General features: G+C 56.7%; 1 protein-coding gene across 1 annotated transcript in view; it reads right to left on the bottom strand.

Annotated features, from left to right (window-relative positions):
- Window positions 1-10984, bottom strand: part of LOC124479541 (ras-associating and dilute domain-containing protein-like) — a 15080-nt gene extending 4096 nt beyond the window's left edge. The window contains exons 1-9 of the mRNA XM_047038315.1: window positions 9714-10984; window positions 8674-9000; window positions 8233-8468; window positions 4173-4534; window positions 2080-2754; window positions 1343-1380; window positions 1079-1233; window positions 736-882; window positions 417-427 (exon numbers count right to left, since the gene is read on the bottom strand). Of these exons, the coding sequence (XP_046894271.1) occupies window positions 417-427; window positions 736-882; window positions 1079-1233; window positions 1343-1380; window positions 2080-2754; window positions 4173-4534; window positions 8233-8468; window positions 8674-9000; window positions 9714-9838 (2076 nt within the window). The 5' untranslated portion in view covers window positions 9839-10984. The remainder of the gene's footprint in view (window positions 1-416; window positions 428-735; window positions 883-1078; window positions 1234-1342; window positions 1381-2079; window positions 2755-4172; window positions 4535-8232; window positions 8469-8673; window positions 9001-9713) is intronic.
- Between the last annotated feature and the right edge of the window lie 328 nt (window positions 10985-11312).

Genomic DNA, 11312 nt, shown 5'->3' with positions numbered 1-11312 from the left:
ACACACACACACACACACACAGACCAGTAGACAGACAGACAGGCAGGCAGACAGACAGACTGATTCTGATGTCTCTGAGACCAGAGCCTCTATCAGAAAACTGTCAGTGCCAGTGACGGGGTCACCATAGTTACAGGGGTTAGTCCAGGATGTGGTCACCATAGTTACGTGGGTTAGGCCAGGGTGTGGTCACCATAGTTACGGGGGTTAGGCCAGGGTGTGGTCACCATAGTTACAGGGGTTAGGCCACGGTGTGGTCACCATAGTTACGTGGGTTAGGCCAGGGTGTGGTCACCATAGTTACAGGGGTTAGGCCAGGGTGTGGTCACCATAGTTACAGGGGTTAGGCCAGGGTGTGGTCACCATAGTTACAGGGGTTAGGCCAGGGTGTGGCAGTGAAGTGTCCGGTCAGTTGCAGCCATGGAGCCTGAGGGACACCCACCACCACGCCCACTCTGCTGGACCACAACACTGTCCTCTGGGTCTCATGGTGGAGCTCAGCAGACAGAAGAGCCGGGTTAGACCCCCAGACACTGAGCTGTCACATATAAGATGACCAACCCTGGGTGAGGTAGTGAGCCACCCCCACTACTGACCCTGGGTGAGGTAGTGAGCCACCCTTACTACTGACCCTGGGTGAGGTAGTGAGCCACCCCCACTACTGACCCTGAGTGAGGCAGTGAGCCACCCCCACTACTGACCCTGGTGAGGTGGTGAGCCACCCCCACTACTGACCCTGGTGAGGTGGTGAGCTACCCCCACTACTGACCTTGGTGAGGTAGTAGACAGTCTGCTGGAAGGTGAACATGATGACCTCCTCAAGCGCCGTCATGGTCTCCTCACACAAGGACCGCACACACAACACCTCGGACTCCCACACACCTGGAACACACACACACAGAGACACACACACACACTGAGACACACATGCATAGACACAAACTATATAAGTGAGCTGATAAATGAAAAACACCGGTATTTCTTGCCCCCATCCCCTCCTCCCCTCCTACTCCTCCTCCCCTCCCCCTCCCCACACCCCTCCTCCCCCTCCTCCCTCTCCCCCTCCTTCCCCTCCTACCATCCTCCTCCTGTTGTGGAGGCAGCAGTAGTGGGACCTCCAGCTGGATGAAGTGCAGCAGCTCCAGGGCATTGGCCATCCAGAGCACCAGGGGCCGCAGACCTGGGGTCAGATCCTGCAGCGACACGTCCTGCTCAGGGTCCACACCGGGGCTGCTGGGACAGGCTGGGCTCAGGTCAGGTCTAACAGGCTGGGCTAACAGGCTGGTCTAACAGGCTGGTCTCAAGTCAGGTGTAACAGGTGAAGCTCTGAGAAGCTACTCACAGTTCTGTTTGCATGGCTGCTAGCTGCTTGGTCTTCTCCTAGGAGGAGAAAGAGAGAGAGAGAGAGAGAGAGGGAGAGAGAGAGAGAGAGACAGAGAGAGAGAGTGTTTGACCTAAACATAGAAACTGGTGTCTTCGACTGACAGGTTTGATGACAGAGAGAGTGAGAGAGAGCAGTAGCGAGACAGACAGAGAGGGAGGTAGAGAGAGATGTAGACAGAGGGAGAGGTAGAGAGAGAGAGAGAGAGAGACAGAGAGGGAGGTAGAGAGGGAGGTAGAGAGAGAGAGAGGTAGACAGAGAGAGAGGTAGAGAGAGAGGTAGAGAGAGAGAGAGAGAGAGAGAGAGAGAGAGAGAGAGAGAGAGAGAGAGAGAGAGAGGTGGGAGAGAGAGAGGTAGACAGAAAGAGAGGTATAGAGAGAGGGAGGTAGACAGAAAGGGATGTAGAGAGAGAGGGATGTAGAGAGAGAGAGGTAGACAGAGAGGGATGTAGAGAGAGAGGAGGTAGACAGAGAGGGAGGTAGAGAGAGAGGGAGGTAGACAGAGAGGGAGGTAGACAGAGAGGGAGGGAGAGAGGGAGGTAGAGAGAGAGGGAGGTAGACAGAAAGGGAGGTAGACAGAGAGGGAGGTAGACAGAGAGAGAGGTAGACAGAGAGGGAGGTACACAGAGGGAGGTACACAGAGGGAGGTAGAGAGACAGGGAGGTAGAGAAGATCATTGTGTGCTGCTGGTTCACCTACCCATACGCAGGTGTGTATGAGGGCGGCGAGGCGGGGCAGCAGAGCCTGCAGGTGAGTCAGGGGGCAGCTGGAGGCAGAGTTCTGGATCAGAACACACAGCAGGAAGGCAGGGGTCAGACGGGGGTCATCTCCCCCGCCGTCCGCCATTGCCATCACCTCCTCCAGGACTCGCTCCTCCTGGCTCTCCTGATAGGCCAGCGAGAGGGCCACGCCCTCTGGACCAGTCCAGCAAGGAGGGGTCCACTTCCTGTTTCCTCTCATGGGGAGGGAGGAGCCACATGATTGACAGGAGGAGGCCACGCCTCCTTGGAGGGGAGGGCCCAGCTGGGGGAGCCAGGGTAGGGTGTGGGGGAGGGAGGAGGAGGAGGACGAGGGGTCTTTGAAGATGAAGAAGTAGTGGTTCCCCAGCCCCACCAGGTCCCCACAGCACAGCTGCTCCTCCCCTCTCAGGGCCACACCATTCCGGGAGACAGGGGCTCCGTGCAGGGGTCTCAGCAGGCACCCCCGCTGGGACGTGGTACGGTCCGGGCGTCGAACCAGGCAGTGCTGGGGCAGGATGTCGGGGGCGAAGAGCAGGATGTCGACCTTTAACCTCTCCTCGTCCTCCCCCTCGCTGTGCTCCCGACAGCAGCCGAAGATGGTGGAGGAGGACCCCAACAGGTAGAGGACAAAGTCCTGGGAGAAAGGAGGGAGGGGGACATCAGACATTAAAGGAGAGGAGAGGGAGGAGAAGGGAGGACAGGGGAGGAGAGGAGAGAGGGGGAGAGCTGAGGAGAGGAGAGGGAGGAGAGGAGAGGGAGGAGAGGAGAGGGAGGAGAGGAAAGGGGAGGAGACGGGGAGAGGGGATGAGAGAGGAGACGAGAGAGAGGGGAGGAGAGGAAAGGAGAAGGGAGGAGAGGAAAGGGAGGAGAGGGAAGAGAGTAAAGGGGAAGAGACAGGGGGAGAGGGGAGGAGAGAGGAGACGAGAGAGAGGGGAGGAGAGGGGGGGGAGAAGGGAGGAGAGGAGAGAAGAGGGGCGGAGAGAAGTGGAGAGGAGAGGAGAGGGGAGGAGAGGAGAGGAAAGGGGAGGAGAGGGAGGAGAGGGAGGAGAGGGGAGGAGAGTTAGTTGGAGGGTTTTAATAATTCTGACCGAAACTGAACCTCATTCTTAAACACCCAAGCTGCATCAGAACAACATGCTGGGCATATCTCCAAACCACTTCCTCTACTCCCCACGCACAGACACTGTAGTCAGGACTTCACACCACCATCACCTGTCTGAGAAATGCTCTGCAGCACCATACACACACACTGACACACACACTGACACAAACACACACACACACTGACACATGCGTTCACTAACTCACACACATGCACACACCCACTCATTTTCACGTACACATTCACATACTTACACACACACACTAACTTAAGTACACACACACACACACTAAACCCTCAAGGATTTACTGTGCAGCATCTTAGGTTAAGAGGTTCAGACCGAGTGTTAAAGTGTCAGGGCAAAGAGGAAGAGAGGAAGAGAGGAGGGGAGGAGAGGAGAAGGAAATGGGAGCAGGAGAGGAGGAGAGGGAGGAGAGGAGGAGAGGGAGGAGAGGGGGTGCTTTAGCTGTTTACCTTCTTAAGTTAAGAGGTTCAGAGAGAGTGTATGAGTGGGCAGTGATTAGCTCTAGCTGTTGACAGCCTGGTGTCAGTGATAAGCTGTTCCTTCCCTGTCTGCCAACACACTCTCCTGCCACCGCTGGCACAGTCCAAACAAACACCACCTCCCTGCCCAACCCTCTCCCCATCTCTCTCCCTCATCCCCCTCTCTGTTCTAGATGTTTCCCTGCTCCAACACACCTGATTCAAATTAATGGGTCATTATAAAGCTTAGCAGAAGGCTGAAAACAACCCATTCATTAGAATCAGGGGTGTTGGAGCAGGGAAACATCTAGAACATGCAAGGCAGGGGGTCGTAACATTGTATTTTATGATTCGTTACATTATGCCATGCTATGCAATTCTAGGTTAGGAGATGCTATGCTAAAGTAAGCTAAGCTAGGCTAAGCTAAGCTAGGCTAAGCTAGGTAGCACCATTGTAACAGCCCTACTTGTCTGTGGTTGTAGCCCTGCAGCAGGAGGAAGTAGGGGAAGTCGAAGGGCGGGTGGATGGAGTACTGGGTGGTGAGGTCATCACTGCTCTCTGTTTCCTCCCTCTCTAGGCCCAGAGCTTCCTTGTCAGCCTCCAACTCTGGGTCCTCCTTCAGCAGAGCGCCCCGGGCCTGGGCCTGGGTCCTGCTGGACTCCTGCTGGGCCTGGGCAGCGTCGCGCACCATGGAGGACAGGTCCATGTCACTCAGACTCCTCCAGAGGCACGCTGGGTCATCCCCTGCCCCAGAGCCAGTACCGGCCACGAAGAGGGAGGTGACCCGTGACCGACCCCTCTGCAGTTTCCGGGCCTGGGCGTTGATACCTGGGGGGGGGGGGGAGCAGAGAGAGAATAAGCAGGAGAGAGAGAAACAGAGAGACAGAAGTAGTCGGCAGAGAGATCAGAGGAGGGAAGGTGGTTTAGTTTCTGAAAGGAGATGACCATCTCTGTCTGAAGTGTACAGGTCATGGTGCCTCATCACGCTAACATAGTACTCAAAACACCTGTTACATGGCTGGATTACATCCTCTTTAGTCACAGTTCCATAGTCTGGAACGTTAACAGCCATATTGTGACTAAGCAACCAGATCTGTCAACCCCTCCCCCTGTTTCTGTTGACATGGTCTGGCCTGGGGTGGTCTGCTGGCTTGGCTCCGGGTCAAACCAAACAGGGACAGGGGGAAGGAAGGATAGGAAGTGAGGGAGGAGAGAGAGGTGTTGTCTTCCTGGTTGATATCAACAGGCTGGAGGATTGGCTGAAGTCAGCTTAACATGGCTGTCTCAGGCAGGACCAAGGGCATATTAACAACCCTGGAGACTCCAGAGAAAGAGGGGCAATCTCTCACCCTGACAGCCTTGCTGGTCAGAGTTTGTCCAGACCTTTCCCCACTCTCCACCGCCTCCTGCCCCTAGTCTCCCCCCGCCTCTGTCCTCCCTGTCTTCTACTGCCCCCCTCTCCTCCCCCAGTCTCCCTTCAGTCCCTCAGCCACCCCGGGTCTTGTCAGGTGTGGAGGGAAACAGTGAGCACTAGCTCTGCTACATGGTTTTGCTACACTGGCGCGAGACTCAGAGTGCAGCAGGAGGGGGGGGGGGGGGGGGCTAAGAACGCGTGCCAAAGTCAACAGGGCCAAACAGTCTCCATTGTTCAGGAAACATCACAGACAGAGGAGGGGGACAGAGGTGCAGCCCTGTGGGAACAGAGGAGGAGGGGGACAGAGGTGCAGCCCTGTGGGAACAGAGGAGGGGGACAGAGGTGCAGCCCTGTGGGAACAGAGGAGGGGGACAGAGGTGCAGCCCTGTGGGAACAGAGGAGGAGGACAGAGGTGCAGCCCTGTGGGAACAGAGGAGGGGGGGGACAGAGGTGCAGCCCTGTGGGAACAGAGGGGGGGGGGGGGACAGAGGTGCAGCCCTGTGGGAACAGAGGAGGGGGGGGACAGAGGTGCAGCCCTGTGGGAACAGAGGAGGGGGGGGACAGAGGTGCAGCCCTGTGGGAACAGAGGAGGAGGGGGACAGAGGTGCAGCCCTGTGGGAACAGAGGAGGAGGGGGGGACAGAGGTGCAGCCCTGTGGGAACAGAGGAGGAGGGGGGGACAGAGGTGCAGCCCTGTGGGAACAGAGGAGGGGGACAGAGGTGCAGCCCTGTGGGAACAAAGGAGGAGGGGGGACAGAGGTGCAGCCCTGTGGGAACAGAGGAGGGGGACAGAGGTGCAGCCCTGTGGGAACAGAGGAGGAGGGGGACAGAGGTGCAGCCCTGTGGGAACAGAGGAGGAGGGGGACAGAGGTGCAGCCCTGTGGGAACAGAGGGGGGGGGGGACAGAGGTGCAGCCCTGTGGGAACAGAGGAGGGGGGGGACAGAGGTGCAGCCCTGTGGGAACAGAGGAGGAGGGGGACAGAGGTGCAGCCCTGTGGGAACAGAGGGGGGGGGGGGGACAGAGGTGCAGCCCTGTGGGAACAGAGGAGGGGGGGGACAGAGGTGCAGCCCTGTGGGAACAGAGGGGGGGGGGGACAGAGGTGCAGCCCTGTGGGAACAGAGGAGGGGGACAGAGGTGCAGCCCTGTGGGAACAGAGGAGGGGGACAGAGGTGCAGCCCTGTGGGAACAGAGGAGGAGGGGGACAGAGGTGCAGCCCTGTGGGAACAGAGGAGGGGGGGGACAGAGGTGCAGCCCTGTGGGAACAGAGGAGGGGGACAGAGGTGCAGCCCTGTGGGAACAGAGGAGGGGGACAGAGGTGCAGCCCTGTGGGAACAGAGGAGGAGGGGGACAGAGGTGCAGCCCTGTGGGAACAGAGGAGGGGGACAGAGGTGCAGCCCTGTGGGAACAGAGGAGGAGGGGGGGGACAGAGGTGCAGCCCTGTGGGAACAGAGGAGGAGGGGGACGGAGGTGCAGCCCTGTGGGAACAGAGGAGGGGGACAGAGGTGCAGCCCTGTGGGAACAGAGGAGGGGGGGGACAGAGGTGCAGCCCTGTGGGAACAGAGGAGGAGGGGGACAGAGGTGCAGCCCTGTGGGAACAGAGGAGGAGGGGGGACAGAGGTGCAGCCCTGTGGGAACAGAGGAGGGGGGGACAGAGGTGCAGCCCTGTGGGAACGGAGGGGGGGGGGGGACAGAGGTGCAGCCCTGTGGGAACAGAGGAGGGGGACAGAGGTGCAGCCCTGTGGGAAACAGAGGAGGGGGACAGAGGTGCAGCCCTGTGGGAACAGAGGAGGAGGGGGACAGAGGTGCAGCCCTGTGGGAACAGAGGAGGGGGTTGGACAGAGGTGCAGCCCTGTGGGAACAGAGGAGGGGGTTGGACAGAGGTGCAGCCCTGTGGGAACAGAGGAGGGGGACAGAGGTGCAGCCCTGTGGGAACAGAGGAGGAGGGGGACAGAGGTGCAGCCCTTTGGGAACAGAGGGGGGGGGGGGGGGACAGAGGTGCAGCCCTGTGGGAACAGAGGAGGGGGACAGAGGTGCAGCCCTGTGGGAACAGAGGAGGGGGGGGACAGAGGTGCAGCCCTGTGGGAACAGAGAAGGAGGGGGACAGAGGTGCAGCCCTGTGGGAACAGAGGAGGAGGGGGGGGACAGAGGTGCAGCCCTGTGGGAACAGAGGAGGGGGGGGACAGAGGTGCAGCCCTGTGGGAACAGAGGAGGAGGGGGACAGAGGTGCAGCCCTGTGGGAACAGAGGAGGGGGGGGACAGAGGTGCAGCCCTGTGGGAACAGAGGGGGGGGGCAGAGGTGCAGCCCTGTGGGAACAGAGGAGGAGGGGGGGGGACAGAGGTGCAGCCCTGTGGGAACAGAGGAGGAGGGGGACAGAGGTGCAGCCCTGTGGGAACAGAGGAGGGGGACAGAGGTGCAGCCCTGTGGGAACAGAGGAGGGGGGGGACAGAGGTGCAGCCCTGTGGGAACAGAGGGGGGGGGGGGGACAGAGGTGCAGCCCTGTGGGAACAGAGGGGGACGACGACAGAGGTGCAGCCCTGTGGGAACAGAGGGGGGGGGGGACAGAGGTGCAGCCCTGTGGGAACAGAGGAGGAGGGGGGGACAGAGGTGCAGCCCTGTGGGAACAGAGGAGGGGGGGGACAGAGGTGCAGCCCTGTGGGAACAGAGGGGGGGGGGGGACAGAGGTGCAGCCCTGTGGGAACAGAGGAGGAGGGGGGGGGACAGAGGTGCAGCCCTGTGGGAACAGAGGAGGAGGGGGACAGAGGTGCAGCCCTGTGGGGACAGAGGAGGAGGGGGACAGAGGTGCAGCCCTGTGGGAACAGAGGAGGGGGGGGACAGAGGTGCAGCCCTGTGGGAACAGAGGAGGAGGGGGACAGAGGTGCAGCCCTGTGGGGACAGAGGAGGAGGGGGACAGAGGTGCAGCCCTGTGGGAACAGAGGAGGAGGGGGACAGAGGTGCAGCCCTGTGGGAACAGAGGAGGAGGGGGACAGAGGTGCAGCCCTGTGGGGACAGAGGAGGGGGGGGGACAGAGGTGCAGCCCTGTGGGGACAGAGGAGGAGGGGCTGGGGGGTAGGGGCTGTAACAACCCTCTCCATCATCTCGGCTGCCTCCTACCTGCTGTCACCGTGTCCGTCTCCTTGGCAACATGCTCCTCCACGCTCACCCTCTTCTGGATCTCAAACCGGCGGGAGAATCCTTCTTTGGGTTTCCATAGCGACTGCAGCAGGAGGGGCTTCTCGTGGTCGCCCACGACCCGGAAGCACTCCGTCCTCCACAGGTGGTCGGCTCCCGTCTGGCCAATCACATCGCAGAGCACGTATCCGCTAGGATCCTCCTTCTCCAGACAGTACCTAAGCAACGGGACAGGTGGACCAATCAGAAGGACTTCCTGGTGATGACTCCCCATGACCCTGACAAGCCTCTGACCCCTGCCTGACCCCTGACCCTGCCTGACCCCTGACCCGGCCTGACCCCTGACCCTGCCTGACCCGGCCTGACCCCTGACCCTGCCTGACCCCTGACCCTGCCTGACCCCTGACCCGGCCTGACCCTCACCGTTCCAGAGCTTCCTTCACCAGCCCCAGGGAGCTGGACTGAGGGGTGGCCAGCACGCTCTTGTAATTGGCTCCCTGGCTGATGTCGCTGCCGAACACCTTGAGGATCCCGGGCGCTGACTCCTGGCTGGACAGCTCTGCAGGGTTGTCCTGCTGGCCGCAGTTACCCCCCCGGCCTGCGGGCAGCGCAGCGCGCTCCTCACGCAGGTTGGGGCTGCGGGTAAACACGGTGGACAGACGGTTGTTGTGGCGACGGATCTTGTTCTTGGCGGGTTGCCTGACTGGGGCGCTCTCCGCTGAGTGGGTCGTCTGGTCTGAGGAGTTAGACCTGGGGGAGGGGGGGGGGGGGAGAGAGAAGGAGAGAAGAAGGTGAGTGGAGAGAGATCGAGGGAAAGATAGGAGATGTAGGGTGGGAATGAAAAAGAAGGAAAGAGAGGTTGGGGGATACAGAGATGGAGAGAGAGATGGGGAGAAAGAGAGAGTATGGGTAGAGTGATGGAGAGAGGGAAGAAAGAGAGAGGGTGGGAAGAGAGGGATGGAGAAACAGAAGGAGACAGATGATAGATGAGTCAGTTCAGGTTCAGTTCAAGAAAGTTGAAGATTAAGGGAAGCCGTTTGTTTCTCGTGGAAAACAAAAGAAAAGCGACGAGAAACGCCGAGTCTGTAGTGACGGAGTGGCTGCAGAGTTGACACGACCCAACATGCTACAACACATTCACTACCGACTGGACTGAAGACTACAGATACTATCAGTCGTGTATTTATTCAAGTCATCATTAGCAGGGTGTCTTTGAGATATGATATACTATAAACAATGTACGCATAGGGCATACTGTACGATAATGTGTTACAACATTGGAAAACGTAGGAAAATATTATTTTTGGTCCGTAAGAGTCCAAACAGAATAGCAACATTGAAATATGAAGAAAAATGACTCTCAACTGTACCCTTATGGACCTATATAAACCTTTAGACAAGGTTCTCGACAAGGGTTCTGTAGAACTGTGTTTGATTATAAGTGTTCTACTACTGTGACTCACTGTAAGGATCCATTACTGTGTTTCCTGCCCAGTTTATCCAAGCGTTTCTTAGGCGAGCGGATCAATAAATCCACGGGGAAGTTGAAAGCTTGTTTAGATCCACCGCTCCTCTCCTCCGGGATCATTATGGTGTTTATAGTAAACACCCCGTGGCTGTAATTTCTCAAATCTCAAATGTATGGTTAATGTAAGCGCCCCCTCGCAAAGAGAAGTGTTGTGCTCGTCACTTAAAAACGAACGAAACACGTTTACAAACAAAATACTGCTTAAAGAGTACAGCCTACTACTAGCCTATATAAACGACATAAAAATAAAAAACGAACTTGAGCAAAGCTACACTTTTATCATCCTGACAGCATTGATGCAATGGCAGAAAACCAGAATCTCTTTAACACTTTGCCTATTCCAAGACTTGAAGCACGTTTCCCTTCAAAAATCCGACCGAAGTTTCAATCCAACATGTAGCCTATCGTTCCAAAAATAAACATCCATTCGCTCGACAAATGTCTCTGATTAGTTTCCACATTGTTTCCATACAATAAACGTTAATCTGATCGATAGTATGTTGTCCGTAGCGTACAACCATGTGAGCCTCAAACAATAATTCTCACTGAAGTGTTGGTCTACCGTTATAAATGGGTGTTGTACAAGTTAGGTACAGTCCAGACAAGTTTGCATAAAACAAGGTAATTTGAGTCATATCCAGAGCTCTTACAACTCTCCTCTCCATGTCATCGCTACTGCCGGTCCGTTATTCGTCCGGTATCCCCGGGCTCTGCAGTGAGTCTGGATACAACCTGTTTGAAAGTTTTAGCTGAAGGAGGAGTTACCACGCTTACGTCATGTTCGGGAGGGGCGGTAAGATACGATCTTCTCCGAAGCAGCAAGAAGACACTGGCATGACTGAGAGAATGGCAAACAGACAGGCAGGGGATTCAGACAGACATTGGGACATATAAAGTAAGGGGAGGAAAATAGCGAGAAAGACAGCTTGGACGGAGAGACAGGTGCACCTGTAGCTGTGTTTGTGTGATCGATCGTGGTCGTTGTGTGAAGGGCGCCACATGGTGGCCAGCACACGTAATAACAACAATAAAAAGAATTAGCTCATTAGCAGACGCTAAAGACGCTCTTTCCAGGGGCGGACTTACCCATTAGGCAAAGAAGGCCTAGGTCCCCAGCTGCCAGGGCCCCCTTGAAAGACTCCATAAAAATACAATATGAACAAAAATAACTATAATAATAATAAAAATAGATGAAAAGTAATAACCTTCCCCAAAAGTATCAACAAAGATACCAACAGAGCGTTTATTCTATTTGTGTCAACCCAGGCTTCCCCTCCCACCCGATACTACTGTGGACTATTCCATCGATTGCAGCAACTGCGCAGCAAAGCACGTCTCATCAGTTGGTTAATATAAAACAGTAGAAGAGTAAATTTAATGCAAAAAACAATTTGCTAAATTAAAGGCAGCTCCCCGAGAAAGACAAAAGAGGAGGGTAAACAAGTAGTTGCCAAACTGAAACTACTGAAGTAATTGTCCTTTTTTTCTCCACTGGTATCAAATAATGGTATAAAAAGTGCTGCTCTGTGTAGTT

This window comes from Hypomesus transpacificus, chromosome 17 (assembly GCF_021917145.1).
Source record: "Hypomesus transpacificus isolate Combined female chromosome 17, fHypTra1, whole genome shotgun sequence".
Lineage (NCBI taxonomy): Eukaryota > Metazoa > Chordata > Actinopteri > Osmeriformes > Osmeridae > Hypomesus > Hypomesus transpacificus.
Note: the sequence above shows the minus strand (reverse complement) of the source record. Positions and strands in the feature narration are given on the sequence as shown.